Source organism: Ceratotherium simum, chromosome 10, assembly GCF_057802395.1.
Source record: "Ceratotherium simum simum isolate JZ-2026a chromosome 10, ASM5780239v1, whole genome shotgun sequence".
Classification (NCBI taxonomy): Eukaryota; Metazoa; Chordata; class Mammalia; order Perissodactyla; family Rhinocerotidae; genus Ceratotherium; species Ceratotherium simum.
In genome coordinates this window covers 62390878-62407429 of record NC_141909.1, presented here as the reverse complement: position 1 = coordinate 62407429, position 16552 = coordinate 62390878, and the positions used below count along the sequence as shown (strand labels likewise).

General features: G+C 45.9%; 1 protein-coding gene across 1 annotated transcript in view; it reads right to left on the bottom strand.

Moving 5' to 3' along the window:
* Nucleotides 1-16552, bottom strand: part of FAM124A (family with sequence similarity 124 member A) — a 107281-nt gene that overhangs the window by 76222 nt on the left and 14507 nt on the right. Inside the window, exon 3 of the mRNA XM_004433677.3 lies at nt 1487-2220. Coding sequence (XP_004433734.3) covers nt 1487-2220 — 734 coding nt within the window. The remainder of the gene's footprint in view (nt 1-1486; nt 2221-16552) is intronic.

The following is a 16552-nucleotide window of genomic DNA, read 5'->3' as shown; positions in this document are numbered from 1 at the left end:
TTGGTCTTTTAGTACAAACAACATCCTTTCATTAACTTTTACTTAGGCAACTGCATCATGTTTTGCATAAAGAATTGGCAGTCTTCAAAAACAGAAGAAAATTTTTCTCACATTTCAAAAGGGATTAAAAAGCAAATGCTAGGTAGCATTCAGTTCACTGAATAATAAAGCAATATTATTTAGTTTCTTATCTGCATAGTTCGAATGGAAATCTGAAATTATCTAGTTTCTATAAACAGTAAATATCTAAAGGTGACCTTTCTGTCTTCAGCAATGTGGCCTGGCTGTATTTTTAACCAGTTATCTGATCTGTGCCAAATTCTCACTTCATTTTGTGGTATGTGGATTACAGTTCTGACATTTAATGCCAAAAACAACAAAAACTATGAAACTTTATGGATACTTTACTGTGATTTATGGAAACTTTACTGTGATTCAAGTAACTATGATCAGCAGCTTTCAAGACAATGTCCCCTAATTCGCTATCCACTTGCTCCTTTCAGGCAGCCACACCTGAAAACTGAGACGACAGAGGCAGGGGCTTTTCAGAAAAATAAAGTCCTATAGGCCTGGAACTGAATCACTCATTAATTCCAGAAAGCCTGGGTTTAGAAAGCTATCAGGTAGGGCCAAGTGTAGGACATTCCTAAACCTATATGCTCAATTTTGAATTCTAGAGTCTAATTAATGACCTTTAAAGAGTGTTGGACAATCACTGGAAGGATGAGAGGAGAAGTCTGGTAACTGAGGGAAGGCGTTAACGAACGGAAGGAACAGGGCAGTCTGCTGCATCTATTTCCTTAAATGTATTCGCTCGCTCCTCCCCACACTTAATGAAACCAGAGCTCCAAAGGCATCACTTACTCCTTAAAACGTTTATGAGAAAATCATTTTTCAAGTGATAACTGAACTTTAACTTACTGGCCAGCAGTAGAAGGGTGGAAGGATAGAAGGTGGGGTGGAACCAGAGGGAAGAAGAGAACAGACATCTTCTCTACTGAATGTCAACATACTTGACAATGTTCATAGATGGGTTTTCCCTCAGTTCCTTTGGGGAAGTGAAGAATACATCGGTAAAAACTCCTTAAGTGTGAGGGAGTAGACTCAGGGATCTTTAATAACAAGTTCCTGGGGATATAAGCTCCTCTGAAATTGCCAGGAGCCCGGAGCCTTCAGTGGATGCTCAGACACAGCGGGGTGAAGAGGCACCTGGAGGAACTGGCAGTTGCTCACCTGAGGCACGTGGCCATGGCAGTAAAGTGAAAAGAACCAATGGAAAGAGCCCTCCATACCTCCTCTTATGTTTAGTAGAGTATAGACACCTTGACTTGGTCTAAGAGCTAGGCAGAGGGTCAGCGATCCCTCCTTTTTCTTAAGTCATTGCTCTGTCACAGGTACTAACCAGGGTTTCTGGCAGAGCCAACCAACTTGTTTCTCTATTGCCCCCAACAGACAGACACAGACAGACAGACTTCCCCCAAGGTACCTGCAGAAGGATCTTGTTCCCGTCGTGGTCCTCCGTCTGCCAGCGCCCCTCACTGATGGGGCTGCAGGGGTTTGGCAAGAGAGGCACGAGCTGGCCGATGTCCTTGACTCGGAACTCCAGCACCGAGGAGTCGGTGGGGACCGGGGTCTGGTCACAGGGCAGTCTTTTCAGGGAGAACTGGATGTCCACATCCAGATTGGAAAAAATGGGGAAGATGCAGAAGTCCGTTTTCCTCTGGCTGGGGCTCCGCCTGAGGATCAGCTCGTAGAACTTGAGGATGTCGGCGTAGTTGTCGTGGCGACAGTAGATGGTGAAGCGCACGATTTCCCTGCCGTAGTGCACGGGCCGGATGGCCCACAGCGGGGTCCCGGGGGCCAGCGTGAAGAAGTCCTGGCTGCAGGGCAGGTAGGGCAGGAACCTGCCGGGCACGCGCTCCGTGTGGTGGTGGCGCCAGGGCGGCCGCTGCAGCGTGCGGTGCAGCTGCAGGATCTGCTCCTCGCCGTACTCCTCCTGCAGGAAGAGAACCACCGCCAGCGCCGGCTGTGCCACCTTGGGCGGCTTCCTCCGCCGCCGGGACGCCCTCCTTTCAGAGACCCTGAACAGCTGGAGGTCGGGGTGGATCCAAGCCAAGACCTTGTCGATGGCCTCCTGCAGGGGCTGGGACTCCCCTGGGTCTGCGATGATGTGGATGCTAACCAGGAAAGGGTCCTGCGCCTCCTCCAAGGAAAGCTCACCTGGGAAAACACACACAAAATTGTGGCTATTTCATTAAGGTGTCCCCTAATGACATGCAAGGTCTGGGCAGGAAGAGAAGCTAAATTCTAACTGAACTGACTCCATGATTGTTATGATTTTCTGAGCCCAAGTTCACGTGCAGAACTCCTGTTGCAGCACTGTAGCAGCCAGAAACTAAAGAACTATTGCTAGGAATGGTTCCCAAGTTGGGCAGTGTCGGGAAAACCTTGGTGCTGTACTTCCTCAGGTTGAGTGTAATTTCCACTAGACAACAGAAAGCCAAGTCCCCATTGATCTGGAAGGGAAAATGGGCCCATCAGAGAAGATGCTGTAGCATTAAGTGTACACTATTTAGTATTTCCTGAAGTAATTGCAGTGCCTCACACCATGAATGTACCCTATACCACTGCACACCTCTTGTTTGCTTATTTCACTGGTTTATTTTGTTCATTCATTTAACAAACATTTATGGAATCCTTTCTTTGTGCCCTGTGCTACACACTTCCTCTAATTGACAGCTCAAGCTCTGGCTGGAGGCCAACAGTGTCCCGATGGTCAGAGTGGGGGCCTGGTTGTGATCATCTTGTTGCTGGAAACACAGGGAAGAACAACCCTGGGCACAGCGTTCTTGCTGTCGGGCTTACTGGGACTGTGATTAGGGGTGGGGGACGCATGGGGAGACCACTACTGCCTGCATAATGCTGCCTTTTGGGCCTCTCCCCAGACCACGTCCACCCAGAGGCCCACACATCCTGAATTGGTGAGTTACCCTCCCTATGTCCTCTGGCAGAACATCTGGAAGCACAGAATTCCAAGTGTGAAGTTGACTGTTTAACTTGGCAGCACTTTCCCATGGGGTGAACAGTTTCCTGGCCACGCTGGCATATTTCTAACTCAGAAATATTCAGCATATTTCATCAGATAACCTGATAAAAGGCTACTTCTTTTAAAAGATGGCTTTATTTACATTCACATAAGTTTTATGACTCATCCAAGGGAAATCAAGAAATCTTTAAGTATACTGTGACTTGGGGGGCTAAGTTCATCTAGAATCCAGACCTGCCTTCATACACAATGCCTCACCATGATCACTAGGGTGTTGGCATAGGGCAATCATGCGGTCAATACGTTTGAGAATTGTGATGTGCTTTTAGGAACCATAGCCTCGATCAGTTCACAGGATGAAAGGTAATTTTTTTGTTATAGGCAAATAAGACGTCCCAAGTGGGCTTACAGGTACATTTCATCATATGCTCCTATAATAACATGGTTTTAATTTTGTTGGATCAAAACCTGTCTGAATTTTGATCCCAACTCTGTTAGATATCTCACTTGGGAATAGTTAGTCAGTTTATTGTTGCCTTCTATCTCATTTACTCGTTCATACTTTTTTTGAGCAATCAGTATATACCAGGCATTGGGGAACAATGAAGCTGGTACCAGAGGACTATCTGAGTCTGTTTACATAGACTCTGGCATCAATAGTGCTCCCTTAGAGTTGTGCAGTGCAGGACCTGTACAACCATAGGCAGTAGCCCTCTAAAGAACTGGAAGCTACAAATGAGAACTTCATGATTTAGCTGGGAAACACAGACATGAAAAATTAAAATTCAATCTGATATCTGCCTCTAGGAAATACAATAGAGTAGCATCTTAGGCAAGGATTAGATTCTGAAGTCACCATGAGGTAAAAATTACCTATAGATAATATTACCACTGGGAGTCCCTTAAATTCCCAATATAGTGCTGAAGATACTGACTTGCAACAACACAGCCAGATAGATGTTCCTTTGGTTGAACACCAGATGAAATAACAGCCTTGCTGCATGGTTTGTGTTATAAAAGAATAGTCTTGTGTCATTAAACACTAGACCCCCCACTCAGCAGGCTGTGCCTTTTACTTGACAACAGGCTTCTGGGAGCTCAAGAGGCTTCCGGAACCTAAGAATGACTAAGGTAACAGCCAAGTCAAGTCTCAGTACTCCCATAATCACAGAGCAGAATGGTGGGTGGAATTATTTAAACTCCCTCTCTTCCTCTCTCCCTCTGGCTGGGCATATATTCCCAAACTTGTGTGAGTTAAATATGAGCAGTATGCTATTCCAATTTACTACCACATGACAAAGGAAGGGGCAACTTTTTTTCTAGAGGGCTTCTGAGAAGGCTTTCTGGAGGAGGCTCCATGTGAACTGGGTCTTGAAGGTAAATGACATCCTACTTATAAAAACCTCAAGTGTGGGCAAGATCACTGCAGGAAGAGGGAAGACTGTTTATGAAGGCTCAGAACTGTACAAAAAACAAGCACATTTGGAAGGGGGTGGTGAGTAATTCTGAAACATGGCAACAGATGCAGCAGGAAAAATGGATTAGAGCCAAGTTGTACAGGGCCTCAGCTCAATTTGGTAGTGATAAGGGGCAATGGAAAGTTGTTGTTTTTTTTGTTTCTTCTTCTTCTTACTGGATTACTGGTTTATTATAAAAGAATATAACTCAGGAACAGCCAGATGGAAGAGATGCATGGGGAAAGGGATGCAGAGTTTCCATGCCCTCTCAAAGAGTGACACTCTCCCCAAAGCTCTCTGAGCACCATCCTTTTGGGTTTTAATGGAGGCTTCATTACATAGGCATGATTTTTTAATTGAGGTATAATTGACATATAACATTGTATTAGTTTCAGATGTACAACATAATGATTCAATATTTGTATATAATATGAAATGACCACAATACAAGTCTAGTTAACATGTCACCACATATAGTTAAAAAATTCTTTTTCTTGTGATGAGGACTTTTAAGATATACTCTCTTAGCATCTTTCAAATATGTAATAAGGTATTATTAATTATAGTCATCATTACATCCCCATGACAATTACTTTATACAAGGAAGTTTGTACCTTGTGGAATGTTTCAATAAAGAGTGTTGGGATCAAGTCAGGGGGAAGTTGATTATAGGCAAAGCAAGAAGTTGGAAGATGAGTGCAGAGACTAGACAAGAGATAACAAGGACTTGGCAGTGTAGGAGATTGCATTATTGGCCCCAGTTCTTTATTCTGCCCTGTCTCCTTGCTCTCTGCCATGTGACTTTGTAGTTCCTCCCACTAAATGGGTGAAGTGCATTTCCCCACCCTTTGACTTTGGATTAGACCATCTGCCTAGCTTTGTCAACTGAAAGACTCAACAGTGACATGTGTGTTGGCTTGCCTTCTTGTGCTTCTGGCACTTCCACTGGAAGAACGCGCTTGGGCTAGCCCACTGGTGCCAGAAAGGAGGATGAGAGATACGTGGAGCAGAACCACCCTAGCTGAGCCCAGCCTACATCAGCCAACCTCACATATCCAAAGATACATGGTAAGAGCCACCCAGCTGAGCCCAGTCTAGAGCAGCTGACCCAAGACACATGGGAAATAATAAATGACTGTTGTTTTAAGCCATTGTTTGGGGATGGTTGCTACACTGCAATACTTACAGATGTAGGCAGAGTGAGTGGGTATACAGAAGAGGCATAGATTCACAGGCTATTTAGGAGGCACAAGTGACAGGCTTGGAGCCCACAGGCCTGGGGGCGGAGAGCAGGAGAAGCAGGAAAGGAGTGTACCTTGATGTTTCTGGCCTGAGAAGCTGGTCTGATGCTGACGCTTAACTGAGATAGGAAATAGAGGAAGAAGGGCAGGTTTGTGGGGAAAGATAAGGAGTTCCACTTCAGCCATGTTGTCCTGAGATGCCCGGATGACTTCCAAGAGGGGTGTCTTGTTGGCAATGGACCTGCGCGTTGCTGAGGTGATGGGCTGAATTTAAGGATGGGCCAGTTACCTTTAGACCACATTCTTGCTTGTATGCAGTTATCTCGTAAGTGTGTACCCTCATATTGATTTCAATCTGTGAAAATCCATGACGATGGCTTAAAAAACAAACAGAATTCATGGATTATTCTGGTCCTTTTCTTTGCTGGCTCTTTTTGCTCACCTGGCTACTTTCTGATTCATTGAACATCAGCACCACTATCAGCAGAAGTGCAGTAGGAACAAAAGCAGTGAAAATGCAAACCAGTGAAATCTTCTGCCCGTCAGTAATTCCAGTAAAGGGAGGAGAAGATACCACAACCACCTAAAATGAATATTTCACTTTTCCATGGTGCCTTGATCGCCCAACAGTAGAGACATGTGACTTTGCTAAATGTTAATGAATGCTCAATACAAATGGAAAGGGGCAGAAAGGCTTTGAACAATTTGGGGATAAAGAAATTGACTTGAGAAAATTACAGATGATTTCTATGAGGGGGAACAAGGACACGTGTTGCAGAAAGAGTGTTCGGGAAAAGGAGTTGTCGGAGCGGTCAGGCAGTCCGTGAAGATCCTGACCCCACTCTCAGGGAGTGCACGTGGTCGTGTACATGGGGTGACAATGTTAGCTAACACACGCGTGTATTACATTCAGTGTGGGCTGGCACTTTCTCGGTGTTCTACATGTATGAATTCTTTAATCCTCACAACAACCCTGGGGGGAGGCCACTATTATTGTCCCCATTTTAGAGAGCAGAAAATCAAGGCACAGAGAGGTGAAGTAACCTGCCAAGGCCACATAGCATCTGAGGTCTGTGTGCATAGTCACCCATGGTTCTGCAGAGAAGCGTGCTCACCCTCTCTGCTGTATTTGTTTCCCAGCAGCATGAGCAGCTGTCACTCTCCAGCCATTTCTGGCCATGCCCTCACCACTGCTCTCCTGCCTCCCTCTGACTGGCTGGCTTCTCAGCTACCAGCCAATAGCTTCATATCGTGGACACCCATTTATATCTCTTTCTTCTGGCCCTGGGTCTCTGAGGAAGAATAATCCAGAAACTGCCTCTCCAATGGCACATGCCCAGGTCTTTACATCTGAGCACTGCCCTCAAGGGCAACTCAAACAGGCCAGCACTGCAGGTGGGTGCAACAGTGAGAGAAAAGCAGGAGTGACACAGAGAAGGCCCACGGACTGGCGTGAGAGGCCTGGGCGGGGAGAGGCCTGCGCTAAGGGAGCTTCTGAGTCTCCCAGACAGAGCTGTCAGGGTGCTCAGCAGCAAGCTACCTCTATCGGCCACACAAAGGTTTCCCAGAGAGCAGTAACAAAGACCACGCTGAAGCCTGCACGGATGAATGAATGTTTACAGCTTTGCAAAAGGGCAAGATGCCCGGCCTCGGAGCAGGGGGTGGGGCCGAACGGCACTCCACCAAGCACCAGCTCGCCTGCCCCGGCAGCTCGGGATGCAGCCAAGAGCAAGAGAGGAAAATGGAGACCCCACCCCAGAGACCCCTTTGCACCGCCTGAACCAGGGAGATGTAAGTGGCTAACCTCCTGCCCCGAGATGAATAAGGAGAATGAGTGGGGGCATTAGTATGCTCTGGCCATTGCCAGCATGTGCCCACTGCACGTGACCCTGAAATAAACAGGCTCAAAGAGCCACAGGATGCAGCTGCAAACTGTCATCGGGTGCTAGGGTTACATACGCCCAGAGAAAGTCTCCCTCTGTGGAGCCAGATAGGAAACCAAGTGTTTGAGGGGAAGGAGAGAAAAGGTGAATAATTGATTGTGTGATAAATGAAAAGCCTCTCCATCTCCCTGGAGAGGCAGAGACGCCACGACTGCAGGGTATGCTCTGCCTTTATCGTATCTATTACATGCCTTCTCAAAGGGCTTCAGAGAGCACCTGTTCAGGTAGGGCAAGACACAGACCAAAAACAAACCGGGCAACAGATGGACTTCCCCAGAGCTGGTCAGAGGATGGGAGCTGTTCACACAATATTAACAAAGCCTTCAAATTAGTTTGTACTTCCCGAGGGGAGAAGGAAGATTCTTTTTCATCTGATTATATACAATTAGAGTTTCCTCTGATAACGTAAAGTGAAAACAACTTTAAGTAGAGAACTGCACTAACTCAGTCCTTCTATGAGGCAGAAAGTGTATTATTAATCTGAGTATTTCTTACATTTTTTCCCAGTATTTCACCTCTCCCGTATATCCCTTTTTTTGGTCTCTTAATAGAAAACAATGTAGGCAACAATAACCATGTATTAAGCTCTTATTATTTGCCAGCCACTGTCCTAAAAGCTTTACATATATTATCCTATTTAATCTTTAAAACAACACCATGATAAGAGTGTATTCTCTCCCATTTTGCAGGTGAAATGTTAACTGACTTGCCAAAGGCCATTCGGCTAGAGAAGAGCCACGTCTCTGTGTTCCCCACCAGACGCTTTCTCGCTTCTCAAGGCTGCCATCCTTATAATCGTCCTGTTCATGTCCTGCCCCGAACCTCAGCCGGCTCGGCTGGGCTCTCAAACTGTGGCTTAGCTCCTTCAGGCAACGTGGGGGGGATTCTGCTGTGAATGGACTGACCATTACGCCTGGGCAGTCTCTGGCAATCCATGACCTGCACGGACATCCTAACTTTGAGCCTGGTGGAGAAGGGGGAGGGGACTCAGGTCCTTCTGCCTGTTGACAGACACCTTGATGCTGGACCTCCCACTTGGCTGTCTCAACGCTGCCTGCACTGGGACCCCTCACTGCCATTCTCTGCCTCCTGGGGCTTCACACCAGCCTCGCCTGCACTGTCTGGTGCCTCCAGACCAGCCCTCCTCCCAGAGCTGGCGAACTGGGGTGTCCCCAAAGCACTTCCTTCCAGCAGCAGGCATGCCCAATTGAAGGTGCAGATCTCTCGTTCCAAAGGGAACGCCTGGCCAGGTCTCAGGATATGACAAGCTCAGATACCTCTTTCTACAATTTTGGGGCAATGATTGATGTCTCTGTCATTTTATCCATAATTTATCACCGACAATTGGCAATTCAGTTGCAATCATTTATTTAATGAAGTAATGGTTATTGAGCACCTACTCTGTGCCAGGCACTGTAGGATGCAGTGGGGAATAGAGGAATCTCTGCCTTCCTGGAACCTATACTAGTGGGGGAGATAGACAACAAACAAATACACAAGATGAAGTCAGGTAGCTAAGTGCAAGAGACACCTCACTGAACAAACCCACCTTCACTGTGGGGATAGTAACAGGTTTCCAAGGCAGCAGCCGTCACCATTTACCATCAACTGAATAAACTGCCATGCACCATCCCAGTGCCATAAGCACTGCCAGCACCTCGGTGTCCCCTAAGCCCCCAGGAGGCTAACAGAATCTGAACAAGGGCACCTTCAGCTGCTGCAGGCTGCCTGGTTTAGGGAATTTGGCCCTGGAGCTTGGCTTGAGACCCTCTAACCTCATATACATGAGGTCGAATAACCTCCTTATTTGCATTTCTAAAGCCTCACTCTGTGGCACTGAACAGTTCAGGGGCTGGGATACTTGGTCAGTCAACCAGACCCACATGATGAGGTGGCAGAAAACCCAGGTAAGACGGTGGATCAGGTGTGCAACAGAGACATACCCAGGGCATAGGCTGACTCCGTGAAGAAAGATTAGGTCAGAGAGAGAGAGGGAAAGAGACTCCAGAGTGACAATGAACACAAAACCCACGGCGTTGTGAAGTGCCACACGAGGGCCAGCCTCCCCGTTTAGCTGCATGGTCTTCCCAGAATGCCTGAAATAAATGCTCTCAGAAAGTGGCTTCCAAATTCCTTCCCAGGAGAGTCTATTCATCCAGAATGCAATGAATAACCTGGCTTCATCTCCTTTTTCAGTTTTTTTTTTTAAATTAAAGCCAGTTCCTCGTACTTCTGAACTAATGAAAAAAATTGAAGCAATCCCCTTTGCCCCTGCCAACACTTAAGATAAAATCTCAGACTTTCTCAATTCTTAGTAATTTTATGATTTTGACAAGGCTGGTTGGCCTAGAACTTTGGGCTGTGAAAGTGGCAAGGCTGGTCCCAATGCCAGCCCCGAACTGAAGTCAAAATTAGATGCAGGGTTGCGAATAATGGGAATCTGGTGGCAATGAAGTGACATGCAGAGTTTTAACATAGGGGATCCAAACTTCATTCATAATATAGATAATAAGGTTCTCTCTCAGCCTGAATTCACAGAATTTTCCTGTATAGAAGAATTGAATATAGACTGAAATGGTTAAGCCAAAACCTGTATTTTCATTTGACAGAGGAGACTAATAAGGAATCTTTCTGACCCTTAGCCTCTCAAGCTTTTGTACGAAGTATGGCTTTGTGATAACTGTAGTATTTGATTGCTCTCTCAATTTTCATCATCTGTTGCAGGTACAGTGTCAGGGATCTGGATGTGTGATTCGTATTCCTGAGCTTATTCTGAAAGCAGGACACGATTAAGAAAGAAATAATATAGAAAGTGAAGCAGATATTTCAGATATCCTGCATTTTTTTCCATGTGGAAATGGGACATCCATTTTACTTTAAATGTACTTTTAAACTTCATTCTGAAACAAACCTCCTGATGAGAAGAGGAGGAGGAAGCAAAGGCCAGACATTAACCAGAGAGAAATGCAAAGACACTTTAAATTCCAATGTAGCTTGACATAAATTCTGGAAGAGGACCAGGAGGTTGATAAGTAATTAGTCTTAGAAGGTATAAAGGCAGCTAGAAACACTTAAACTTACATACCATAGTTATCTAAGTCCTTAGGACTACAATGATTTTGAAAGTTTATGAGAGAACAGGTCTGATGCACACCAACGTCTAACACTTAATGTACTAAGACCCTTTGTGTATAAAAGTTAAAGAGTTCAAAATGACTGAAGAGATTTCAGCATTTTACACAGAACCCTTTTTTTTCTACACAGTAATTTCAATTCTTTCTAAACTACATTATGTCTTGTCATTTTCATCCATAGCAAAGTCATCCTGAGAGAGCCAGGACTTCAATAAAATCCTGTAGATTTGGAGACGAGGCAGCAGGGCTTGCAAACAACAAGATTAGGATATTCATCTTGTTTTAAGAAGTGAAATACATCTATCAAAACAAAACAGACAAAAGAGGAGGATGTTAACCAAAACCTATCCCAAGGATTTGCTCATCAAGGAACTCCAGACCTCTCCAGCTTACACTCGAGCTAGCAAGAGGAATCCTCACAATTACAGTAATTAAGGTTTATTTTACAAAGAGATTTATTCTGGCAGGATGTTGAGAAATCAAATGAACAATGAACAGCTATTACAACTGTTCTAGGAAAAAAACACTACAGACGTGCTTATAAAATATATCCCGAACGCTGTAGTAGAAAAAACACTGACTAAATCTGGCACGGGCTTTGCTCATGATCAAACTAACAATGAAGGAAATGGAGCCTGTGGACTCATTTTTTCTGCTTAAAATTTAATGAAATATTCAAATGCTTTGCCAATTTGAATATGACATGGACACATCCCTGGTCCTTGTTTCCATGTTTCCTTAGAAAATGTGTGCAAGCTTACAGAACATGACAAGAAAATTAAAGATGGGTAAGGTATTTAGTCCAGCCCCCTCATTTTACAGGTGACATCAGGGGACTTGCCCACGTAGACCAGTTAGTCAGCGGCAGGTCTAGAAAGAGAACAAACATCTCCCAACTCCCAATTTGGGGCTCTCCCTTTGTACCTCAGCTACCCCCAGCTCTGAGGTGTCCACTCCTGCTAATGGCACCAAGGACTGCAAAGCAGAGGAGACATGGTCCCTTAGGGCGCTCACAACCTAACTGAGGAGGCAAGATGTTCACACATGAGAAATATAAGATGAACATAAAATGGGAGATAAGTACTAAATGATGCAGCAGATGAATTTCAGAGATAATAATCAAAGTTTTCCTGACCTACAATTTTCTTATTGCCTCGTGGCCCTCCACCTGCAGAGTCTGGGCCTTTCATTGCTTCAGGGAGGGTGGGGGCAGATAGAGCCATAATTAAGTTTCTGAATTTACAGATATTTTCGGGTCATAGCAGAGGAAACAGTCTTGAAGGGCAAGTCTCTCTATTGCAAGGGCTGGGGTTTTGGAGACAGAAAAGGCTTTCTGAGCCACAAAAGGCTAAAAACCTAGAGCAGAGGGTTCACCCCACGAATCACAGTGCAGAAGTACAGAAGAACGTGCAATGCTGCAAGGGTGGCTTTTGCAGCTCAGAGGATGTCAAGTTTCAGCTTCTGGTGGGAAGAAGACTAGAAGGGATCTGATCAAAGGGTGAATGCCAGAAGGTTTCTGAGAAAGCATCATGTACTGAACTGGGCTGAGCCCTGCAGGCATACGGATCCCAGAGCAGACCTATGCCTTCACTTGCCATGGGGTGAGGGCAGCAGCTCAAGAGCAAAGTTCAGCTCGATTATAGAGAAATACAGCAGTTCTCCTTTCACACCCGGGCTTGTGACTGTAAAAATTCATACTTATTATAATAGAAGATTCTTACAGAGTTCTCAACAGATAGTAGAAAGCGTTACAATCCAACTGCTGGTGACCCTTAAGCATGCCATCTCACAGAAGACCTCCAACTTCTGAGTCTAGGTTGTCTGTGACCCCCGCAGGTTTTAGCCTCACTCTGCTCATTTTAGCCTGAGGCAATGAAATACTAAATAAGGAACCACAGAGGAAGCCCAATTCTCCCCATAATAGACAAAGGAAAGACTTCTCACAACTATTCTTATTACAACGAAGGAAAAATAGGTCTTGCAAGCACAGGTTGAATAGCTCAGCTTCACTACCTTTTCAAACCAATAATAATGTCAGAAGATGTCAGGGTGAGATAAAAACAAAAGGGGGAGGGAGACTAGATGGAATATTCCTTCCCTTACACAACCAGAGTGTTGTACAAAATAGAAGTTTAATAAATGTGGAGGAAGGAGAGAAGGGAAGGAATGGAAGGAAGGGAAGGAGACGAAGGGAGGAAGGGAGGAAGGGAGGAAGGGAGGGAGGAAGGGAGGGAGGAAGAAGGGAAGGAGGGAGGGAGGGAAGGAGGGAGGAAGGGAGGGAGGGAGGGAGGGGAGGAAGGGAGGGAGGAAGGGAGGGAGGAAGGGAGGAGGAGGGAGGAAGGGAAGGAGGGAGGGAGGGAGGGAGGAAGGAGAGGGAGGGAGGGAGGAAGACTGATGGGATCCTCTTCGCTTTCCTAGACAATTCTGAATATTGTAAGGGGAGGAAGGGAGGGAGGGAGGGAGGGAGGAAGGGAGGGAGGGAGGGAGGAAGGAGAGAGGAAGGGAGGGAGGGAGGAAGGAGAGGAAGGGAGGGAGGGAGGGAGGGAGGGAGGGAGGAAGGAGAGGAGGGAGGGAGGGAGAAAGGAAGGGAAGGAGGGAGGGAGGGAGGGAGGAAGGAGAGGAGGGAGGGAGGGAGGGAGGAAGGGATGGAGGGAGGGAGGGAGGGAGGAAGGGGAGGAAGGAGAGGAAGGGAGGGAGGAGGGAGGAAGGAGAGAGGAAGGGAGGGAGGAAGGGAGGGAGGGAGGGAGGGAGGGAGGGAGGAAGGGAAGGAGGGAGGAAGGAGAGGAAGGGAGGGAGGGAGGAAGGAGAGGAAGGGAGGGAGGAAGGGAGGGAGGGAGGAAGGGAAGGAGGGAGGAAGGGAGGAAGGAGAGGAGGGAGGGAGGGAGGGAGGGAGGAAGGAGAGGAAGGGAGGGAGGGAGGAAGGGAGGGAGGGAGGAAGGGAGGGAGGAAGGAGATGAAGGGAGGGAAGGAGGGAGGGAGGGAGGAAGGAGATGAAGGGAGGGAAGGAAGGGAGGGAGGGAGGGAGGAAGGGAAGGAGGGAGGGAGGGAGGGAGGGAGGAAGGAGATGAAGGGGAGAGGGAAGGAGGGGAGGGGAGAGGGAGGGAGGAAGGGAAGGAGGGAGGGAGGGAGGGAGGGAGGGAGGAGGGAGGGAGGGAGGAAGGGAAGGAGGGAGGGAGGGAGGGAGGGAGGGAGGAAGGAGAGGAAGGGAGGGAGGGAGGAAGGGAAGGAGGGAGGGAGGGAGGGAGGGAGGAAGGATGGACGGAAGACTGATGGGATCCTCTTCGCTTTCCTAGACAATTCTGAATATTGTAACCTTTAGTGGATATGACTTGGCTTTTTGCACAACATTCCCCAAATACTTCCAACTTGTTATCCCCTCAGAAGTTAATGGCAACAATACTGATGTGGAATAAAGATAGAAATTGTCTACTGGGTGGGAAATACTTTCCATATAGCCTGTGCAGAGCACTGATGGCTTTGCTGTGGCTGTTATTGCTGGCTAGGGTCGGAGCGGGAGTGTAATCAATACCATCCTTCAAATGAGAGCCACAGAAAAGACTTCCACCTGCAGGTCTCCAAAACCTGCGAGTCTCCCTGTTTATAATTTACTCTTCAGAGCACTTTTGCCCAATGTTATTGTGTGTATTGTGTGTATGTGTGCATGTGTATCCATCCATATCCTTTTTTCGTCCATAATTTCACAATTTTTATGAGACCCTGGCACTCTCATCCATGCCAGTGGGACAGTGAAACAGTACCCTTGGAGAAGGACCTGGCAATAGGGATCAGACGCTTTAAAAAGTAAATACGCTTTTTACCTTAGCAATTCCACGTGTAGGAATTTATCCCAAGGAAATAATGAAGGATATGAAGGATATGAACAGAGACTCCGTACAAAAATATTCCTGGCAATGTTGTTTATTATAATAGTGAAAAACTGAATGTAACATATAGGACCAACAAGAGGGCACTGGAGAATACAGTGCAGAAATACAATGGAATACCGTATAGATATTCAAACTATTGTAGAAGTAAATTTACTGATATATAAAGATGTTCATGATATACTTAGTGAGAAAATTAGACTATAAAACTATACAATACCATTTTTTGGTAATAATACATATCTATAGGAATATAGATGCTCAGAAAAAAAATCCATAAAGGCAGACACCAGATTATGACTACGGGTTGTTTCTGGATGGTAGGATTCTGAGTTTTCTTCTTTTTGTTAATCTGTATTTTCTGGTTTTTCTACAATGACTATGTATTATTTGGGTAATAATAATAATTTTAAAACTGAGAAAAGCACCAGGCATGTCAGGGGAATGTGCAATGGCAGCTACTCACTTTTGTTCCCTCCTTCAACCCTGGTAGACCAGATGTCCTTGAAGCGTCACTTCAGCTTCTCAAGGAATATGTGTTGTCATGAGAAATCTGCCTCCATTTTTCTTTCATATCCTGGGTAGAGATCAACACTCTCTATGTAGTTGAAGTCACATAGTTAAAACTTATCTTTGAAGACGGAAGGACTACATCAAATATTTTTGGAAATGTATGCCAGTGGAGCAAAGCATCAAAGGAGTTGTCTGTGTGGTATATTGTCTTCACCCTTTTATTTCCTGATGCGTATCTTTGGTTATTGCTTTTTTCTTATCAACTGTCAAATAGTAATATTGTCTAGCCTTTCAGGTTCCCATTCAGAGGATTTTGAATATACAGACCCTGCACTGTCAAACAACAGTATAAGTGCACCCGCGCTTTCAGCTTCAGTAGTTTCATTCATCTCTGAGGTTTCATTTGCTACTTCCATGATCCTACAGATAAGGCGGCCGCCTGCTCCTCAAAAAAAAAAAAAAACCCCAAACAAATATCTCTAGCTTGCCTGATAAAGGACACATCCCATGTTTTAAAATAAACCACTCAGTGGAGGAACACAATTTTCTTCTTTTACATTATCAATAAAATAATTTAAATATTTATCAAGTGAAAATTTTTCTCATCTAGACATAATGCAAATCCTAAAGCCTACAGATTGTACCATTAACAATGGGAATCTAAAGTAAGAAATCCGGAAAAACTACATCTATCAGGGATGATTTAATAGCAGTCTTGCTTATTGGAGAGATGGGCTAGATCAGTGCTCCTCAAAATTCCAGTACAAACACTCACCTGACTCAGGAGGTCTGGGGTGGGGCCTGGGGATCTGCATTTCTAACAAGCTTCAGGGTAATGCTGATGCAGTGGTCCATGGGCCACACTCTGAGAAGTAAGCTTTCAAGTTTGGTGATTTTATGTGCTCTGCCAGGCCAAGAATACCTTCCCTGGGCAGCTGACAAAGCGGGAGTGAGTGGGTACCCCGGCCTGCAGCAGCTGGCATTCTGTGGCTCTCAGGCTGCAGCCAAGCTTCTACTTGAGTGACTGCAAAACCCACACCTGCCAAAAATGACACACTCAGGACTGTGGTCTTTTTATTAGTGTCACCTACAAGCTACCTGCTAAATGGCTCCAGCCCTAAGAGGAAGGTCCAGGAACATAACGAGTATCTCAAACCTGAAGCCATACTTGCCACAGAAAGCCTCAATGCCTGGGGGCATGGGAAGAGCCACCAGTAGCAGGGGCCTCTCTCCATAGTTAGCGCAAGCTGGAGCGAGACTAGTGCATCATGAAGAGCAGGGAAGAAGCCTTAAGGATTCTTTCTTACACAGCTACAGGAGCAGCAGCTGTAGGG